The sequence below is a fragment of the Oryzias latipes genome, chromosome 12, assembly GCF_002234675.1.
Source record: "Oryzias latipes chromosome 12, ASM223467v1".
NCBI classification, from domain to species: domain Eukaryota; kingdom Metazoa; phylum Chordata; class Actinopteri; order Beloniformes; family Adrianichthyidae; genus Oryzias; species Oryzias latipes.
The window spans coordinates 18,845,026-18,867,090 of NC_019870.2; the positions used below are offsets into that span (position 1 = coordinate 18,845,026).

Here is a 22,065-nt window from a genome sequence, read left to right on the forward strand (position 1 = left end):
TTGTCGATAAGTATTTCTAAAACTGAAAATTTTGGGATGGCAAGAAAATATGTATATGTAATATATCTATCTTTCATTTAGACTTTTTTTCATGTCAAAAGGGGTAAAGTTATGGACCCCAGAACATGACAGAAAAATAATATTAAATTTTTTTCTTAATTTAGCATTTTGTGCGCACAAGGTACAAATTTGTGTGCAATAAAATGCTAATTTGTGGCCAAAAAATAATAATTTGTGCAGACAAATTTATTGAATTTTTTTTTTTTGTGGCATTTCCAGTGCTCCGTATAAATTAAATAGAAATCTGGCTTAAAGCTCACAGTTAAGACTCAGGGTGGAGTTGGTGTTTCATCACACCATGAAATTTTGAAATATTTTCCTTTGAGAAAGTTCTTTGAAAAAAAGGAAGTGTGTATATATATATATATATATATATATATATATATATATATATATATGTCTTTGGCAAAACAGCTGAAATATATTTGACACTGTTTTGATCTTTTGTCTTGCGATCCCTTGAACTCACCTTGAGAAAAGTTCTGTTGTGTTTTTTTTCATAAACGGCTTTGCATTAAATTAGATGAATCCAGCAGGCCTACCTTCAATTGCAAAGGGTTTCCCAACTGTCAGAGTTTTGCAGTCTGCATCTATGGAGACCTCATAGTCCAGCAGGGCTTTGTCCATGATGAAGGCGTCCAGTTTCTGTGGGTCTGCCCTGTAATTGCCAAATAAAAGCATATAATATCAATCTGTTGCTGATTAAGAGGTGTATGGTTATGTCAGTAATTGATAAATGTTCGCTTTGTGATGTCAACAACAATCATGTGTGTGTTCCAATACATTCAAAATGATTAAATACCACATAATGATCCAATAGCAATAAGAGCTGAGAAAAAAGCAGACAATTAGCTAAGCTTATTTTTAATCTTTTATATCTGTCACTGGCAGCAAAGACAAAATTCTTTCTGCAATACTTCCTTCTTGCTCCACCTTTTAGTGAATTTTTTACCACAAACTCAAAAACTCACCAAAATGTATACACAGCTAGTACCCGATGAAAATGAATTTTGGGCTTGGTGAATGACCCTCCCCCAAGAAATAATGTTCAAAAAGAAAAAGAAAAAAGGTTGCTATGAAGATAAAACCACCAGAAAAAACGCCATTTGAAAAAAAAAAAAATGTCTTTTTTTTTTAAAGCATTTTTCACATGCAGCTCAAATCAGGCTAGCAAGGACCGAAGGGAAGAGTGGAGCAGCCGCTCAGCCAGTGAGGGCGGGTCAGTAGGAGGTGATGGGGCCCAGCGAGGGTGAGGACTGGTAATGCCTGCGCGCTATACAATGCTGATCGCTGCTTTTTGACTTTACGGAAAAAGCAACTCATCTTTAGAAATGACATGTAAATGATTCAACTGTTTTCTCCCAGCCGCCACCTCATTTGAACCGTACATCTCTTTCCATTTGGCCTTGTCTGGATTCCTCTAATTCTTTGGTTGGCGAGGCGCCTCTAAAAGCACTGCCTGTCAACACGCTTCACCAATTTATTTGTATTCCTTACAAGTCACTTGTATAAAGGGAAGATATTAAGTCACAACACTCTCAGTGTGGCTTTTGCAAATCAATTCTAAAAGGCTTTTGTTGAAAGTTAAAACCTACTGGAATATGAACGCTGCAAAGACTTTTTTGCCAGCTTGATTGTGTGTTTTGCTTTTGATCAAGGACGGCGTTCCAGAGTCTGGACCTCACAGAGTCACACCTTTCATTTCTACAGGTTGAACAGACTGTAGTTTTAAGCCTTTGTCTCATGTAAATTGTGGTCATTTAATGTATAATTGATGACTGCCTAATTTCCACAATCAATCAATAATTATTCGTCAAAGTAGATGGGAAAAAAAACAAACATTTGACTGGATTTATCTGTGAGAAGTCATGACTCTGTGTTTAAATAACCTCCTTTTCTGGGACACTCATATCAAAGATTCCATTTATGACTCATTCTTTTTTCTCCATGCAAACTGAGCGGCTGCAGGTAAGGTTTACAGGTGAGGATCATGAATGCAACACATTGGACAGCCAAATGTAGGCCAAGAATCTAGTCTGTCTATGCAACTTTATTAACAAGAAAAAAAACAAAATTCTTAACGATTCTAAAAACTAACAGTAAAGCCTTTCAGGTTTGCTCCACCCATCTCAACAAAATGGTTTGAATTGAACATTTGTCAATAAACCCATCAAAAAGAGAAGCACTTTTCTTTTGAAGCTTTTCAAAATAAAAGTGGCACACTAGCATTCATGTTAATCTAAAATACAGCTTTTGTTGCTCCATCAAAATTTGGTTTGGGTTTATGGTTACCTAAGCAAAATCTTCGTTAAATCAACTCAAGCGCATTTGAAAACGCGGGTCTGTGCCATTATTCTGTTAATTGCATGCTTTCATGGGAAACACAGGTATTGTTTGCAGGGCTCAAAGCTATATTCTATAATTGTTATCTGCAATTTGGCTTTTTTTAAACTCTGCATTCAGTTAATTCAAGGGATGGAAATTATTCAACCTTTGAAAAATATAAAATCAACATTAATTGACCTAAAGATAAAAAACTTTTTAACTATTACAACAAGATGTGTTCTTTGATGAACCAAAGAGTCTAAGGCTGAGTCAGCAACAATATGCAGGACTTTGTCATTGTAAAATCTAATCTATGTGAACTATAAAAAATGCACTGTGACTGTTGCTAATGACCAACCAGGAAAGAAAAGTAGAGACCAAAGGATGTAGGATTTTGGCTAATATGCAATAATTTAGACGTGGGTTAATCAACTTTCACTTCCAATACAATACTTCCTTAAAACATTATTTTTTGTTGTCATGCATCACTGCTTCTTTACAAACCTCACAAACATCCAATCTATCAACCATCTGTGAGAGTTTCAAATATTTCTAAGCGGTTACATGTGGAAGTTTGTTGTGTGTCCAAGTATATTTTAGACTTTATGTGCAAGACGGATCAACAGAAATTTGAAAAACAGCTGCTGCTGGTAATTACTTTTCGATGCATTCATCTGTTAATAATAATCATATTGTGGCAACATCACAAATACGATCTTTTTCAAACTGCAATCTTTTGTCTGCTCCTGATTCACAACGATTTAAATAATGAAATAGTTTAAATAATTTAAATAAAGAAATAGTTTGATATTTTTTATGTATGTCCTCCATCATCAGAAAAATGCCACAGGAAGCTGTTAAAAACATAAAAAAACAGAGTATTTTATTCCTTGTATAGAATTCTCAAAGATAATAACCTTTCTTAAGGTGACCTTGATCTCAACAATCAATTTGTTTTTCTAACCAACTAAAAACAACAAAAAGGTGAAAAAATGAATAAAACTTGTTCCCTTTTTTTTTCTTGTTTTGCTTCGCTGGAGCCTTCCAGGTGGCTTTTCTCACTACTTTCTGCGCTGCTTCTCCAGGATGCTGGCTGAATGCTGAAGCAGCTTTGGGTGACAGCGGTGGTAGAGTAAAGAGGAAGGTAGGAGCTGCATGCAAACAGACTGGGTAGTGGAGGAGAGTGACAGCCATAAGTATAAATATTTTTCTCCCTTTTTCTGAGAAAAGCAGCTTCACTTGAACCAGTAGTATTCCTTTTTGTAAAGTCCAATTGACATTTTTAAAATAAAATAGAAAATCACATTTCTAGAATCGATTACAGAAACCGAGTTATTCTAAAACAAGTTTTAATGGCCTGAAATGAACATTTCTGTGTTATCAACAGAGTGTGTGTGACCTGTTTGTTGTCTTACTTAAGGTTGTGGATGCCGTCCGGAGTTGCTGGAACGTTATATCTTCTCATGTACTCGTGCATTTCAGGGAAACTCTTCTTGACATAGTCTTCTGCACTGCTTTCTCTCACTGTGGCAAAGCGAAATCCCTGAGAGGGATGGTGCAACTGCAAAAGAGGTGCGGTCATGGGAAAAACTGCCATAATGATGTCATTTTGAGTTCTTAATTGTCTCTTTGATTTAAATCTACACATACATATTGTGTCATTTGCCACAATGATTGCATACATCATTTTTTTCTCATCTCTGTATAAGGTCTTTCACCCTCTCACACGTAAACGCTTTGACTGACCCTTTACTGCCTTGCTCTATAGAACTTCAACTCATAGATTGTGAAGGGCAGCGCTCCAGCCTTCAACTCTGCACTTCCTCTTCAGTCACAACCCATTACTCGGGCATTCTTTGAATTCAGAGTATCGACAAGAATAATTACCAACCTGACCCCAATTAGCCTTACAGTGGTGAGTAATTATTCAATCTCTGCACAAAAGCACAAGCAAACATGTGAGATGGGGGGCCATGTTGCAAATGAGGAAACAAGAGTGCTTTTATTTACCTTTGGGTCGTGTATTCCTGACAGTTGCTCATAGGTTTTCTCCCCGACCATGACAGCCGCCAGGTTAGCAGTGTACGTGGACAAACAGAACAGACAGAAGATGGCCCAGAGGTTCATCAGCAGGCGGCCGGTCCAGCACTTTGGGGGCTTGATGGCGACGGTTCGTCCAAAGAGGATGGCGTAGCACACGTTGAGCGCCGAGGAAAAAGAGAAGACTCTGTTGCGGTTGCGCCCGCGCGGGGTCATCCCAAAGGGGCTGTGCCACTCGTACAGGGTGAGGAAGATGGCGGTGACGTGGAGGGACACGAAAATGCCCAGCCACATGGACCAGTGGAGGGGCCACATGAACGCGCCGATGGGTGCAGCCGTGTCGCGGGTACGAACCTGAAGGACACGCAGGGTTGGAAACACGACAAATATAATACTGAGTGTGAAAGACCAGGAGGAAATCACCTCCAAACACGACTTTGGGATGTAGTATGCTACATTTACACCAATTGCAATTTGTGTGTCAAATGAGCATCTTCTGCCTCTCTTTTGACGCACATCAAATACACAGCTGGATGCTTATCCATAATTGTGTTAGTAAATGTGACAATCTAGAGCCGTGTGGGAGGAGCTACAGTCAAATGTTTTTAGCCTCATCGCTACAGGGAAGCATTGACTGTATATCAGTATATTTCATCCAGTCAATGGATGGACGATTCAAATGAGGTTGAGAGGTCAGGTTTATTTATTTTGGAGAACTCTACAAAAGTTATCATGTCTTTATGAGACCTTTCAGAGACTCTTCCAGTACGATGAAGTTCACCATCTGTTGCAGGAACTGCATCAGAATCACAGACGCTTTCAGCAGCACTCTGTCTCTCTGTGACCCACAACTTGCTGTCCTGCATTAATTCAAGGAAATAAAAAATTAAAATAAAAGAAAAAAATTGAGGATGCTTTTATTATTGATGCAAATGAGAAAAAAAATATCATAAAGTTCAGGAGAACAAATGGCGATGATAAGGTTCTCCTCTATGTTGTTTTTGGATGTCATCAAAGCTAAGTTCCTGATTGGTTCATGCAAAATGATTGCCAAAGTTCAGGTTTTTGAACTTTGGAAACATTGTGGTGGAATGCCTAAAATGTCCTGCTGCCAGACCGCATCGTGCCTGAAGTGCAAAATGCACCGCAGGACCTATGACTGCGTCTGTACGGGGACTTAGCATTCAAAGTAGACACTCCACATTCGGTGAGAGCTTCACAGACAAAGAGTTGGTATAAGAACAAGCAGAATATACTTGTGGGACTTTTCTTCAAAGAAAAAGGGGTGAGTGACGACTACCTTCACTGCCTCCTTTAGCTGGGGGTACAAACTACAGCAACTGGAATGACAAAGTCAACTTACAAGGCTGCACACCTGCTGGACCGGCCACACATTGGAGATTGCATTAGAGTCCAATAAGCCAAAGCTTGCAGTAATAAAACTCTGACATATTGATAGTGACCAGCAGCATACCAAGCAGAGCGAGCTGAGGGGAGGTCAGTGAAAAACATCAAAGGGGACCAGGCCAACGAGTGACAAAACTGAGAAGGGAAAGAAAATAAGACTGAAGGCAGCATGACTGACCAGAATTCCCAGGCTGGTGGAGAAGAAGGGGGAGGTGAAGTCAATGACTTGGCTCCTGGCTGAATTGATGCTAAAGGACGTCACTGCGAGATGGGCGGCACCACTTAGCAGATCGCCAACCAAACCCGTCCAGCGACCATTTTTGAATCCTCCGTATTTCCCATCGCCCACAATGTAGAGGTCGAAAGTGAAGCCCATGTCCTCTCCCAGTTTCTCCAGCAGGTCTATACAGTATCCATAACAGCATTTCTTCAAGTGCGTGGGGACAGATCCATTCCGTCGTCCGAGGTTCTGGAAAAGGCCTTCTAAAACTGAGGATTCATTGGTTAGCGGGTCCAGGCACAACTGCCCCGCTGGGCACAATCCGTCCCCATCCACCTCGCGGGTGAACACAAACGGATGCTCCACCAGCGTCACCACCCGCATGTGCAACTTTGCATACCGCCGCCAGTCTCCTCCGATTCTCGACCCAGGGTGACTTTGCCAGCCCCCCTGGTCCATCAGGACTCTCCCTCTTCGCCAACGTCCCAAGCGGGTCCAGGTTGGTTGGCCAAGGGGGTCCAGCTGGAGAGACCAGATGTAGTGATGAGCCTCTGAGATGAGAATCTGGGCCTGACTCTCTCTGGATATAAAACCACTCTGGCCTTCAAATGTTGTGTTGGCCAGAAATCTGTCGGGACAAAAAACAAGCAAATCAGATGGGAGACGGGAGCAAACAGAAAAAAAGATCAAACAGATGCCATTTTTAAATAATTCATTTTTAACAAATTAAACTCCTTTATATTTATGTTGACCTTCATTTAACTGCTGTAAAAAAAATATTACATCTTTTTAAAAAATGTTTTTTGAAACTTTATGTCAGATTAAAAGGAAGAATTTCTAGCATTTACACTCTAGGTTGGCAAGATACTATATGAGCTGTTAGTGAAATTCCTACTTATTAAAGCACTATTTCTGTAATGCCTCTGACTTACGCTTCACTTGAAAATCAGAATTTACTCCAAAAAGTACATTTTTACAGTCTGGAAAGTGTTTTCAAAGACCTCCTCAATGCAGTGGCAGAGATGGGGGAGTTGAAGACAATTGACAAGAGTAAAGTTAAAGCCCAGAATCCACGTCACACACAAAACACAGGGGTAAAGCAAGATTTCATTTCAAAATGTTGATTTTTTTTTAAGTGCTTTAAAAGATTTTGTTGATTATTTCTTGTCAATAATGATATTGACTAAAAAATTGGGGAACAAACTTTTTGCTGGGGGGGCGACTACCTCCTCTCCGCCCCGGCTCCTATTTTCTTTTCTTTATTTTCCATTTATGAAAAATCTACGATTTTCTGTCCGGTTATTTTATTCTCATGATCTTGTTTACACTACCATTCCACAAACCGGCCGTTTGTCAGTGCTGTGTTTGTAACAAGGATAGATCTCTTCACTCAAACATCCGTCTCATGTGTTTTAATTAACAAGTCTTAAAGTTATCTAAAGAGGACAGGAGGAGGGACAGATGGCAGGTTTCAGGGAAACAGGGGCTTTAATGACAAGAGTCCAAAAAACAAAACTAAACCACTGCAGCAGGCAGGCAAGCTTGAAACTCAAAATATAAGACACACTGGGAACAGGGGAACATTAACCTATGGAGCAGCACAGGAGGAAGGGAAGGACAGGACTTAAAACATACAGAACAGACGAGACACAGGTGGAAACACTCAGGACAGATCGGGACCAAAAGCTAAACTCGAGACAACAACAAAACAGGAAACCTTACAAAATAAAACAGGAACTGATCTCAAAACATGACAGAAACAAAAGAGAACCAGAATACAAAAGTAAAGTGACACTTTTCCTGTAATAGGTCTGTGATTTTGTCAGATTTGACAGCTCAGATTTTGACAGCTCATCTCAGTTTGCTTGTAAGCGGTCCCTGGTGCGATTCTACACAGTTCAAACACAGACTATCTGTAGATCCAAAGTTAACCAATTAGAGTGGGGTAAGGATGAGAAGTTCACAAGCACACTGAAACAGATGAATGGCTGTTATTATTCAAATGAAAGGAACCACCAGCATGCCTTGTCCTTTGTCAGTGAATGAAAGTCAAAGAAAATGCTGCAGCAGCATGCCTGGACTGAATGGTTAAAAAAACATCCAATAGCAGAAGTCCACTGTCCTCAGTAAAATGATAATAGAACCAGCTGATTACATGTAAAAAAGCAACAATTGGCCATTAACCCCCCCCCATTAACTTTTTCATAAAAAATAAAATGACATATCCTACAATTGTGACACTGCTGCCCTGAAAAGAGTCTCTATCGCTCTGGTGCTCAGCGCTTGTTCCTGAGCAGCCAGGATGAGTGCTTCAGTGCTGTCCTGTAGGCCAGCCCTTTCTAGCCATTGGTAGGACTTCTTGATATCAGCCATTTCAGTTATGGTCTGGTGGTATATCCCATGCAGGGGTTTGTCCTCCCATGAGGATCTGTCCTCCAGCACTGTATCCTCTGCTCTCCATTGCCTGAGACATTCACTGAGCACACTGTCAGTTGGGGCCTTGAGCTTGATGTACTCATGCATCTTGGACATATTTATATATATATATATATATATATATATATATATATATATATATATATATATATATATATATATATATATATATATATATATATATATATATATAAATTCTAAACATATATAAATTATATAAAAGCTACCTAGATGCCACTAAAGGCTATAGAAAGCATTGTCACGTGGGCACCGTCGACCTCACCAAGATGGCGTCGCGCTCCGCCACCGTTGGCCAGGCTTCTCAAACGGGCGTGTCTCCTCTAGCGATATAACTCATTGAGAGTAATAAACAGCTGTTACTCAGTTATTGAATATGTCAGAATAACCATTTTTGCTCTGATACTGTTTCTTTTAACACGTTGTTGCTAATCCAATTTTTTTTCCATGGTAGAAGTTATAAACGGATCAATCAGATGACTTAATAAAAGTATGTGGTCTCACATTAAAAGTTCCAACCGATCCAGATTCTCTCATGCCCGTTTTCCAGTGGAAGGGGTGTGACCTTCCGACAAGCTCACTCCTGATTGGTGAGTGTAGTTGCCATAGAAATGTTGACTCAGACCAACTTGGATCAATTACTCTTACTGGCTATTTTCAACTCCAAATGACGACTGATTTGACTTCATTTCGTTGGAACCGGAAGCAAGTCCTTTTCGATCGATGACATCACAATCGTACAATGGTACACAATGGTACAAAATGTTTTCAGCCCACAAATAAGACTTTTTGGTTTCTTTCTGATACTGGGATTATTTTTCTTTGAAGATTTGAACTTTGAGACAGACAAATGTGAAAATGTTAATGTCTGTCTGTGTTCAAAGTGTATAAAGTGTGTAGTGATGAATTTAACAGCCCTAAAACATCTATATTGTAAAAATAAAGATAACAACTACACCCATTGTGGGTCATTTTACAACATAAATCCCACAAAAAAGGAGGGAACAACTGTATTGTTACAAAGTGATGTTTCCTGGCAAACAATCTGCTTTTAAACATGCAATACTAAAGTAAACAAGGTCATACAAGGTCATGAAATTAACCAAACAATCCACACAAATTTATAGACTAACTCTTTTAAAAAATGATCCAAACCAAAAAAAAAAGAAAGAAAAAAAATGTAATTTTACACACACTTTTTTTACCATCATGACTTTGTTGTTCATTATTTTAGCAGCAGTTAGAAATCCTTAGAACACAGAATGTACATGTTCTATTAAGTACCGTAATTTCCGGACTACAAGCCGCTACTTTTTTCCTGCGCTCACAGCCTTGCGGCTTATTCAGTGACGCGGCTAATTTATGGATTTAATTGGCGGCCGCCGTGTACGTACTTTCGAACTCAGTGAATAGTTTGAACTCTCTATCCAACTCCAAGCACAAGGCATTTCTTTTCAACACACCTCTTGGCAGCCAAACAGCATGGACTTGACTTTAGGTCTTAGACACTTCAGTCATGGTTCAACAAAACGAAACACGCATGCCCGGCCGCATCCCAGAATCCTTTGGGGCCATTAGACCCAACGTGCACGTGATCGCCGCTACAATATGATGAAGCTTTCAAGTTAAAAGCAATCGTTAAAAGCAGCGTGAAAAAATCCACCATCACCAACGGGTTTGGAAAAACCGGTTTGCTGCGTGACGGAGAGAACAGCGCATGGAGTGAATTTACACTCCATTTACGGTTTCTAAGGAAACCGTAAAAGCGGAATTTTGCTTTGATAAGCTCACAGCCTCCGTGTGAGTTGGAGACATCTTCTCCTCCTGCTGCTCTTATAGAGCTGCGGGGCCGATGACAGTCTGATGGCTCCCACACGTAACAACGCATCCGCCCCTCATACACAAAACGTACAGTATTAAGTCCGATTGCTTTGGACAGACACGATTTGCTCGGTCCACCGGCGCAATGGGGACGAAGTGCTCCTCCTTGAAGCCGCCCTGGCCAGAGGTGTCGGAGTAGATAGGAAGGGGAGACAAGGAGCGCGCGGGGCGGGAGCGGAGCGCAGAGGCTTTGAATTCTGACGCACGCGCCGCACTGAGGCGCGCGTATCGCGCTGAGGCGCGCGCTTTTCAGTCGCCGCTGCTGTATTTTACCGGTGTGTTTTTTAACCAGTCCTGTTACTCCCATAACGCTGCCGCGACACAAGCAGAAGGAGAGCTGTACCCGTTCACCCCTCCATGCACTGCTGATACTTGCTCATTCTTAAACACATACAACAGTGTGGCGAGCCGGGCGTTGGCCCCGCCTTTAGCCCCTAAGACTCATGGGAAATGTGGAATCGCGGATGTAAATTTCCTCATCATAACTGAGTGATGTAATGTTGATTATATGGTTACTGTTTGTAATTTTATGTATGATACCTAGATTGTCAATAAGTAAAAAAAAAAAAAAAGAATGAAATAAAAACACCATAACTGAGGAACTTGTGAACAGAATACAGATCCATGCTGTTTGACAGATGTCGATACACTCAAATACATGAGCCTGAGGCACAGCTGGCTACACCCACAACGTGCTAATGAACTGCACTCACTCTGGGGTGCTGACCGTGATCTGTCAGGATGACAATATCGCCTAACATATGCGCGGCTTGTACTCTGATGCGGCTTGTGTATGTTTAAAAGTAGTTCAACACGTAAAAATGGGTGGGTGCGGCTTGTAATTGGGTGCGCTTTGTAGTCCGGAATTTACGGTAGTTTGTGCATCAACAAAATAAAATTGATGGGAAATTTTATGAGTATGAGAACATTTTCCTTATTTTAGGTACACTTATCAAGTTTCCATCACATTTTCTATGAACACAAGCTGAAGGAGCAGGAAAAACAATTTTAAGGTTTTTGAAGGATTTAATCATTAAAAATGTGTGTTTTATTTTTTTGTAGAGCAATGCGTTTACCCAAACTTTTCACAATTTGTTTTTTGAAAGTCCACCTTCAATACTGTAAAATCAATCATGGTGAGGTGGTGGCCTCACAGACCTCCCTCTAAAAGTGTCAAAAACCAGAGCAAAACTTACACTTGCAGCCACAGCCATGAAAATAGATAGATTTTCTTCCTCTCCCCCCCCCCCCCGCCACCCAAAATGTGTTTGGATGCACTATAGAATGCAGGCACTCAGGTTGTGGAGGTTGAAGCATCTCGGCATGCCCTCAGGAGGTGATGATGTAGTTGATGTGACCTTTTCTAAAGTATCTCCATCGTGTTACCTCCTCGAAGAGTTTTCCTCTCCAGCATCACGGCAACTCTCTTACATCTTTAACAAGCTTTAAGACAACTTGACAACTCAGCTACTTTGCTTGAAGGTCAGTGTCCTCACTTCGGCTTGTAGATGTGAAGCTACCTGCAGAGCCTCTTTTTCCTGCCTCCAATCTACTGGAGCCACACGCTTTTTGAACAGCGACAGCGGAGTGTCCCAGGGTGGAGACAAAATGTCATGTTTTCGCCAAAGGTCACAGATGACTATGCTTAATGTGTTTAACAGAACATCTGCAAGGTTTTAGAGCCTTTAATTGCTGAAAATTGGAGAAAGTTAGAAGAGTGACGGCAGGGTTTAGCAAGGAGGAAATTTTCTGTCATGCATGAAGGAGACTGGAGGCGGCCGTGAAACAAAAGCTTAAAATTGCGAGAAATTTTTGAAGGACTCTTTTGCAGCTGCTGTTGATCCTGAATGACTTCCCTTATACTCCTCATTTGGGAGCATTTCAGGCTGAATCTACTGATTTTTGCCGCTCTGAAAAGCAAGAATCTCAATTTGTGTTCTACTAACTGACAATGCTGGAATGCTACTTTGTGCATTTATGAGAGAACAGAAGCAGAGAGAAGAGGTATTATTGAAATGACAAACAGGATTTTGGAAACAACAATATTTAGGCTAGGTGTCACTTTAAATGTATTCAATTTAGATTCATATTTTCATGAATGAACACAATTTACCATATTTCCTGCACTTGAATAGTCTTGTCATATGAACAGCCAGACAGCAGATCCAAATGCAGCAGGTTTATTAGCTCAGTTAAAAGTCTACAAAGCTAAATCAGGGTCAGTCAGGCAGGCGAGCATGAGAGAATCAGAGAAGTTACAGGGTTAATCATGATCCAGGCGAGAGCCGGGGCAGGTGGAAGGTAAACAGGGTCAGGAGACAGAAGAGTCCATTGCTCATATATATGCTGTGGTTGATGAATGAATGAGTCAGGTGTGCACCATCCAAAAAGTGTGCGCTGGGGTTGCTGGGAACTGTAGTGTGGTTTGAACTCTGGAGACAGTTTTCCGCCGGTGACCAGAGGGGGAGACAGAGTTCTTACTTTAGACAAGTCTATTTTTAAACTTTTGTCATAGATGAGGCGCATTAAGTGAGACCAAAGAGTCCGAGATAAGTCTGTCAGTCAGACTTTATTAACTGTGTTCTCAGTAACTCTAGAAATTGTTTGGAACACGCTACATATTAGCCATGTTAGAAGTATTAGCTGGGTTAGCGTATATACAATACCTATAACCTCCAACTGTGTTTGGAACATGTAAGAAAAAAAACAGGCTGACACTGCTAAATCAAACCTCAGTTAGTAACATATAAAAAAACAAAGTTCAACAATGCTACACATTAACCAACCTTGTTCACAACATGAAAAAACAGACAGCTACCATTAAAACTGATGTTACATTGCCTACGCTAACTCCCAGCCTTGTTAGTAACACATAAAAGAAACACAGTCCAACACTGCCACATTTGTAGGGTAGAGTAAATACAACCAATCATTTAGACAGAGCACAGTGTGCTTCTCAAAATTCCATCCACATTAGTAAACACAAACAGAATGAATCCATAAGGCACTCTGAACTATAAAGCCCCCTGTCATTTCGGATATTGCAGTTTTCAGAGTTGGGTAAATCACTTCTAAAAAGTAATTAATTACTTTACTTAGTTATTAGATCGGAATTGTAATTGAATTACTTTATTCATTACCTATTTGAAAAAGTAATTCACTACTTATTACTTTACTTTACTTTACTTTTTTACTCTTGTGTACAAATTGTCAAGGGAAAACAGTTTACACAAACAAGATCCCCTTGTCTTTAACTTTATTTTTAAAGCAATGACCTCATGCAAAGTATGAACGTGGTTCAAGAGAATACCTGGTGTCATTAGAATTCAGACAACAGTGTGAAAATGACACAGAATTAAGTTACAATACATGCGGTCTATGCCACTGATCGAAGTAAAAAAAGTGAAAAACATTTGGTACTGACAAAAGTAATAAAATTACAGTAATCCGTTACTTGGTTATCAGTTACCCCCAACACAAGTCTTTGTGCAAGACCCATTTTTTTGTTACGTTATATTTCAATTAGATCATACAAAAAAGAGAGGAAAAAAAGATTAGAACTGTTCGAACTCAGAAGAAATCACCCGTTAGTTGAAATCTTTGGTTGTTAAATCTACGAGTCCAGCTGCTCTGCTTAGGGACATTTTTCACTCTAGCGTAGCAGGTCCTGTTTGTGCTCCACAGCCTCCTCTGGAGCGCCGCACCGTCTATGCATGTCGTAAAAGCCAGAGCAGTAGTAACCTCCAATCGGAATGAACATTTTACACGCACCACAATCGGAAAATACAATCGGCATAACCCACCTATCTCGATGGGAAGGAAATTTTGATCTGAATGAGTCTGATCGAGGCAGATTATTCTGAACGGTGTGTATACATGACACATTTTATTCTGATCAGGCGTTTATTCCCATGACGTTTGTCCATATGACCACAGCCATGTTAGAGACTGACAGCTCTTTTTTGAAACTTTTATAGAGGCTTTATGGCCTCAGTAACATCAGGCTCATTAGGTGTTATGCTGTCCATCCAGCCTTTATGAAACTATGTGTTAATATTCTGAATGAACACGTAAACTAGATCTGAACTGAAGCTCGCTTAAAAATGTATACAAGTCAAAAGTTAAATGTTTTTTATATTTTTTTATTCATTCTGATTGATTGTCAGACTGGAATAAAGCTATTCTTTTTGTCTCTTTTGAAAAAACAACAACAACAACAACAACAGTGAATAATGAATGAAGAAAGCCCTCATTAAAAACCTTGAAAGGGTAATTCTTTTTTGAGCCCAGAATATGAAAATCTGTTTGTTCAAGAAAATTACAATTATATCCATGTTTTTATGTCTTAAAGCAGCAGATGTGTTTCTTTTTTAAAGCTGAACATCATACTTTATTTTGACCTGTGCATATATTAGCCAGAAAAAAGAGGATGATAACTGCTAATGATTTTAAAGTAGTGTCAATAAAAGTTAAAATAACTACATTTGTTGGAATAGTGGTCATTGTTTTATGCAGATTAGAAGGTTAGTTGGTGGGTACAAATATTCCTTTACAGTAACTCATGTTTGGATGACTACGACGGAGTTTTAGGGCCACCAAAAATAAAAAATAGTAAAAGTAAAATTACGAGATTTTCAGTCGTAAATTTACAAGAAAAAAAAGTGCTGCAAGTGAAGACCGCACAGCAGCAGAGCAGACCGACTAAATTTGTTGAAAAGGTGAGCTGAATGTTCATTGATAACGTTTTAAATTTTTGGAAGCTCATTTGTTTGATTTACAATTTATTAAAGTGTTATTTAGTGACGGGTGGTGAGCAGGATCTCTGCAGCCCGTTGATGTAGCAATCCGTGCCCCTGCGGTGTTTTATATGTAAAAATAGGGTCTCAGAGACACGTTTGGGTGTAGAGGACTGCTGCAGCCTTTACTTTCCTTTTCATTCACACACCCTGAAGTTCATTTGTCACCTTACGTCATGAACCTGTCATCCGGACATCAATGCGGAAGTAAACAGTGATACTTACGCCCCCCTCCTCCAGATGAAACATCCCGTTTCAACATAAAACAATAAAGATGAATGAAAATAGTCTGTTATATTAGCATTAGAACATTGAAAATACCTAAAAAAAAAGAAAGTGCGCTTCCTCAGACAGAGGCATCACACAGACATAGAGATCTTATCTTTAATGGAGGAAGAAAGGATTGAAGTGGACAGCTGCGTGCAGGGATACAGACGGCTTCATTGGTCTGCAGAGATCCTGCAAACCACCCATCAATAAATAAAACATTGATAAATCATAAATCAAACAAATGAGCTTCCAAACATTTGGAACGTTTTCAATAAACATTCAGATCACATGTTCAACTATGTTTGGTCGGTCTGCTCTGCTGCTGTGCGGTGTTCACTTGCTCCTCTGTTTGCTCACCTCCACTTTAATGTTGTAAAGTTACGATTTTTTTCTAACGTAAATTTACAGTTTAAAATCTTTTTTTTTGGTGGCCCTAAAACTCAGTCGTACCGAATAGTTTGAAACAGACTTTTTTTTCCCGCCGGTAGGAAAAAAAGTCCTCATTTCCGTTGTGCTGCGGTTTATGCTGTTGCTGCAGTTTATGTCGTTGTGTTGCGCGTAATTTCATTGTGCTTCAGGTAATGCCGTTTTGTCGATTCTTTTGTATGTAGTGTGAGCCCTGTCGGCCACCGTATTGCCCTAATACTCTGTCATTTGTTTTTTGGAGGGGGACCACAAACTAAAAAAGTGCACACTTGTCTGGGCCACCCGCTAAAAGTTTTTGGGGTAACTAAAGCCTCATAAAGTGAAGGAAAAACAAGCACTACGAGCTTGATGAAAGCTTCAGCTTTTTGAAAACTCATTTTTTTCTACAAAATCTGTCTCGGATAAAGTAATATTAAAGAAAAAGAAAACAACTTTAAGTTTTCCTTTATAGTCTTTCCTGTCTGCTACTAGCATAGCTGCACCCTTTGGAGCAGTGTTTCCAGAGAAGACAATGTGCTAAATGCATTGCGTGAACTATTTTGCCCGTTTGGCAGATGTAAACCTTGGTGCATCCATGTTTTTGCACTTCTTATCAGGTTTGCACAGGACTGCATCTGCAAACATTTTGTGAATCAGACCCCCCTCGTGTGCAATAATTTAAATCTTGAATTTTAAATCAATCAGGTAAAACTCTTTCTACACAGATTGAGGAGTTTGAACAATATCTCAACAACTGAGCAGGAAAAAAAAGATCTTTCCATAGATGTCTGGATTATGGGAGCTTTAAAACCTTTTTCTACATAGAGAAGCACTATTTAAAAATAATTCAATACAGAGTTTATTATTTGCACAATGTGGCATGATTCACTTCTACCCCATAAAAAAGGAAAATCATTTAAATGAGTGTTTTGATGGTATTTCGAGCTGTCTGGGTGAATCACCTGCAGTTCTGGTCTCATCTGCCACCACAAAAAGATTTTAGTTTCCCAAAAATCATACAGCACTGAGCTTAAATCCTTGCTGGTATCACTACTTAACTAAAATGAATGGAAGACATGTTTTCATTTTTATTCTGAAGAAAAACAAGTGATCTTTGTTGTTTTAGGAACGTAACATGAAAAGAAGCAACATTTAAGTTTCCTGTGACAAATATTTGCCCTGCCAAATTTGATTTTATGACTGAGCTATAGGATGACATACCTCATTGGAGGAACTCGTCAGATGCTTTTCTGTCTTTGCAGGTCATGGAAATGGCACACCAGGTCTCTTGTCAATGCATTTAAAAGGTCTGTCTTCTAGTTGGGAAAAGTTTGCCTTGAATGTTTCTCAGGTTTTTATTGTGTAACAGCATTTTAGTTTAATTGTATTTCTGCATTTCCAAAATGAATGCAAGTACTTTTCTTTTTCAGATTTTAAATACTAAAATTCCTCTAAAATTTTATTTTAACCAGATCTTTTTGTTGCTTTTTATTGCCTTCCTTAAACAATGATTAGCATAAATGTTAAAGCCCTCATCAAATCACACAGTTGGTTTCTACTGATGGAGGGAAAACTGTGACACTCAGGGATCAGACACGTCGGTTGAGAGGTATCTGGAATTGCACCGGTGCAAGCTGTGGGTTTTTGTTTTGTTTTTTACTGTGGGGGGCTTTTTGGTTAGCTTTTTTCCTGTGCATCATGAATCATCATAAAATTGACATTTTAAAAGGTTGATCAAACCATGTGCTCATTTTTTTTCTCTTGGTCAAGCTGCTCCTCTGATGTTTTATCACTCAAACACATTCAAAGGGTTGAACTACGATGGAGGATTAGGGCCACCAAAAACAAAAAAAAAAAGTAAAATTACGAGTTTTTATCTCGTAAATTTAGGAGATAAAAACTGGTAAATTTATGAGAAAAAACTGGTAAATTTACAAGATTTTAAGTCGTAAATTTATGAGAAAAAAAACTCGTAAATTTCCGATATTAAGTGGAAGTGAGCATGCAGAGCAGCAGGTGAACGCCGCGCAGCAACAGAGCAGACCGACTAAACTTAATTGAACAGGTAAGCTAAATGAGCTTGAACGTTCCAAATATCTGGAAGCTCATTTGTTTGATTTACAATTTATTAAAGTTTTATCTATTGATGGTTGGTTTGCAGGATCCCTCCAGCCCGATGAAGCCATCGGTGTCCCTGCAGCTTTCCACTTTAATCCTTCTTCCTCCACCAAAAACAAGATCTCTACGTTTGTGTGACGCTTCCGTCTGAGGAGGAGGATCACTTTTTTGGCATTTTCAACGTTCTAATGCTAATATAATAGACTATTTTCATTCATCTTTGTTGTTTATTGATATAACGGGACGTTTACTATTTTATTTGGTCCTGTGTTTCTTCATCGTCCCTGTCATGTTTCCAATCGTCACAGCTTCCTCTGTTACTGTTTACACCTCAGGGTGTTTTCAGGTCTATGTGTTCAGTTACTCAGAGGAAGATCCCCTGTCACTTTTTTTGCTTCCTCATGTTTCAGCTTGATTTGCCAACTTCCGTTATATTGATAGCTTAATAATTATATGAAGCTTTTCTGCTTCAGTCAGTTGTGTCCTCAGCTGACTCCAATCCTAAGACAGGCTTGTAAAGACTTTTGACTCAGCAGAAGATGTTCTGCGAGAGCAGCCCATTGTCTGCTCCAACATCCCGCTGCAGCCCACAGGCTTCTGTCTGCTCATAGGTGTTCTTCAGGATGCTCCTCTTCCTGCCTGCTTCTCTGTTATACTAGGGCAGTCTAGGATGCTCTTTTTTTGCCCTCTTCTCAGTCAGCTTTTCTGTTTAGAAATTGTTCATCTAAGTCTGTCTTTCCAAGGATTGAAGGGTGTCTTGCTTGATTCCAGGGGCCAGGATCAGATTTATAAACCCATTTCTGGGGTAGTGTCCAGCAGCGACTTTGACGCGTGTTAAAACAAAGGCGGAGGCGCGAGTTTGATGCAAACTGCAAATGATTTAAATGAGGGGCACGGAGCAAGGGGGGGGCGATCTGTGGCCAGGGGTGGACGGATTGTAACTGGATCCAGTGTCGAACCGTGTAAAAAATGAATCAAATGATGAAGCTCAGAGATGAAAGTCTCTCCGGCATCAGCACCACTTTCACTACAACTCCCATGATGCATTGGGCTAACATGATTGCATCTCTTACGCAAACATCTGCACTAACAGTCTGTTAGGTTTCTTGATGAAAATAATGTCTGGATTAAAGGACAAATGTTATTTCAGACTTCTGTCACTTTTTTAAACTTGAAGTTAAGTTTAAATATTAGTAATGACAACATAAAAAACCCAGCATTATGATGAAATGGCCAACAGACATATTTAACTAAAATGAAACCATTTAATGACCCAAAAATAAATAAAACTTATTTTGTTAAAGTTACTGGTTTGATTTTGACAAAAGAAAAACTAATAAAACTTCAGCATGTTCACTTTTTTATGTGGTTAGAACCTAACTTATAAACATGAAGATAAAATTGGTCTTTCTTGTTTAAAATTTATCAAACATACTATGATTATTAGGATATTTGTTCAAAAATTACAGTTGCTCTTGCGCAAACATAAAATAAATATTTAAAAATAAATTATAGTTTAGAAAGAATGCCATTTCATTTGGTTTTTCTGAGGTTTTCAAGAAATTGCTTTTTAATTAACTGGAGGGAAAACAACTACCCAATTTTCAACTAATTTAGTTCAAAATTGTTTTTAAAAAATGTCGAAACTTTAAGGAAAAACAGCTGCAAATTTAATTTTTTTGTGCCTCAATTATTACAAAAAATGTAAGTAAGATCATTGAGAGGCTGCACATCAATACAGACTATAGAATTTCTCTTTTTCTTTATTTCTGGTTGCTGGTGTGCTGCAGGATTTTTGTTAAGGAAAAAGTGTACCTCGGCTCAAAATAGGTTCAAAAACACTAATTTAACCATCTTGCCTCATCATCTACGTTTTTTGTTTCTGGCCGCTCAGGCCGTTTTCCAGTCAAATTGATTTCTTAGCCTCACCTGCTGTGGATGAAAGCTTATTTTTCAAATGAATAAAGTTTTTGTGTAGTCTAGACCTTTAGTCTCTTGCATTTAAATCCTACAACATCTACTTTTTCTGACTCGACCTCTCTCACTTGTGTTAAGACTGTTAATAAAACCTGCACATTATTTTCTGAATCCTGGCGTTCTGATGGGTGGAAGTAGAATGTCAGTCCCTATTTTTTGGGAAATCAAAAGAGATTCTCAAGTAATCCCTAAGATTAGTGTCTTAAATTCACTGTAAACAGCATGATGTTGGTGGTAAAACACCATTCTTACAATAGATGAATAATTTTTACCAGATAATAGTGAAAATGTTACCAAGTATGTAGAACATCACAATATTTAATCATTTGGACAACAAGACATAACCCTTGTGCTATCTTAGATGACCCCACCCTTACATTGACGTGTTCTCCCTACCATGACAAAGGTGGATAAAGGTGGAAAGATTTCATGTAATCCATGGACACCAGTGAAGATCACAAATCATTGAAGAAAAAAGGTTCAGAGCACTGTCTAGTGGGTCTAGATGACCCAACTCCCAACGTTAAAGTGCCTAGGATAGCAAAAGGGTTAAGGATAGACAGTCACCAGGTTACAGGCAAGTGACCCACATCCCATAACGGTTTTCCATAAAGAGGGTCATTTGTTTTTCTTTAAGAATGTATGGACTTTGAAATTACCTTCCAGATCTACTCATTTAATTCCAAAATTATAATCCTATTGACAGGAAAGTTGAAGTCCAATTTTCCAGAGTCATTGAGGTTGATCTGAATGAGAAAACGGGACATATTTCTTTGGCTAATTGTAAATTAATAATAAGCCTGAATGGAAAAAAAAAAGGCAGGAGATAAGTGTGAACGTGAAAAAAGATCCAAAAAAACTCCTGGCCCGATTCATGAAGACGTCACAGAGACCCTACATTAAGAGAAAAGAATCATTGCAGAAAAATTTACTCCCACTTCTATAGTTACAATTTTCCAAAAAGGATCAACCATGCAAAAATTGGGTTTTAGTTACAAGGCAAGTCTCTTGGTATACATTACAGGGCCTATTGGAGCAATGCAAAATTCCTTTTGATGGTGTCTGCATCAACTATCCAAAATCTGTACAACCGACAAGTTTCTTTGTGACAGATTTTACTTTTTGTTCGCACAGTAGTGCTTGATGAAACAGCCCTTAGGTCAATTGGATTTACTAATCTGTTAATTTTTTATTGTACAGCCAGAAGCACCAAATTAAAAATGTTGGTGATTTGATTTGAATAAATCTCTCCTTACAGGATTCATTCATCCATTTGTCAACCCGGTTAATTCCTTTTGGAATCGCAAAGCTGCTGGAGCCTATCCCAGCTACTGTTGGGCGACTGTAGGGGGTAAAAACCTGGACAGGTCACACAAACAGTTGCACACATTTACGCTTAGGGAGAATTTAGACACACCAATTAAACTGTGAAGTGGGCCTTTGGACTGTGGGAATAAGGCAAAGTTTCTGGAAAAAAAAAACATGTGCAAAAAGAGAACATGCAAACTCCACACAGAAGCTGGGCTTTTTTCTACCAGGGCCTTTTCGTTTTGAGGTTGGATACCTAACCACTATACTACCGTGCAGCTCACTTCATACAGAATGTCAAATCTATTCATGAACTGCAATCTTTGGTTTCACCTCTAAAGCAGATTGTGTGTTTTTTTGTCCCCAAAAAAGAAGCTTTTACGATAAGAATGAACTATTCTATCAACGTAAGTTTTTGCCTAGGATCAGTTGATTTTGTGAACTTTGTTTTTCAGAACCAAACAGAATTGATTTTGGTAGAGAAATGTTAGAAATTCATTATATTTTAATGAAATCATTAATTGAAAGGAACTATTATTTTAGTCATCTCAAAAACAGAAACATCTGGGCTTAATGAGAAGCTACTTGTCTTGACAATTCCCCTTTTTATTAATTAGTTTGTTGACAATGAAGGTACTACAACCACACAATCGTGTTCTTGTCATTTATTACGAGGGTTATGTTCTAAAATAACCCAAATTTTTGCCAGCCAATCCTCCCTGCCTTGCTTCCACCGCCCCACAGCTCCAGAGTCATTCCTCCAACCTGTTCCTCACCGCCGTCTGATCCCCTAAATATCCCGGC

General features: G+C 39.1%; 1 protein-coding gene across 1 annotated transcript in view; it reads right to left on the minus strand.

Annotated features, from left to right (window-relative positions):
• LOC101161818 (glutamate receptor ionotropic, NMDA 3A) overlaps window positions 1-22,065 on the minus strand; it is an 80,286-nt gene that overhangs the window by 30,874 nt on the left and 27,347 nt on the right. The window contains exons 3-6 of the mRNA XM_011481947.3: window positions 6,011-6,680; window positions 4,396-4,779; window positions 3,801-3,946; window positions 603-718 (exon numbers count right to left, since the gene is read on the minus strand). Of these exons, the coding sequence (XP_011480249.2) occupies window positions 603-718; window positions 3,801-3,946; window positions 4,396-4,779; window positions 6,011-6,680 (1,316 nt within the window). The remainder of the gene's footprint in view (window positions 1-602; window positions 719-3,800; window positions 3,947-4,395; window positions 4,780-6,010; window positions 6,681-22,065) is intronic.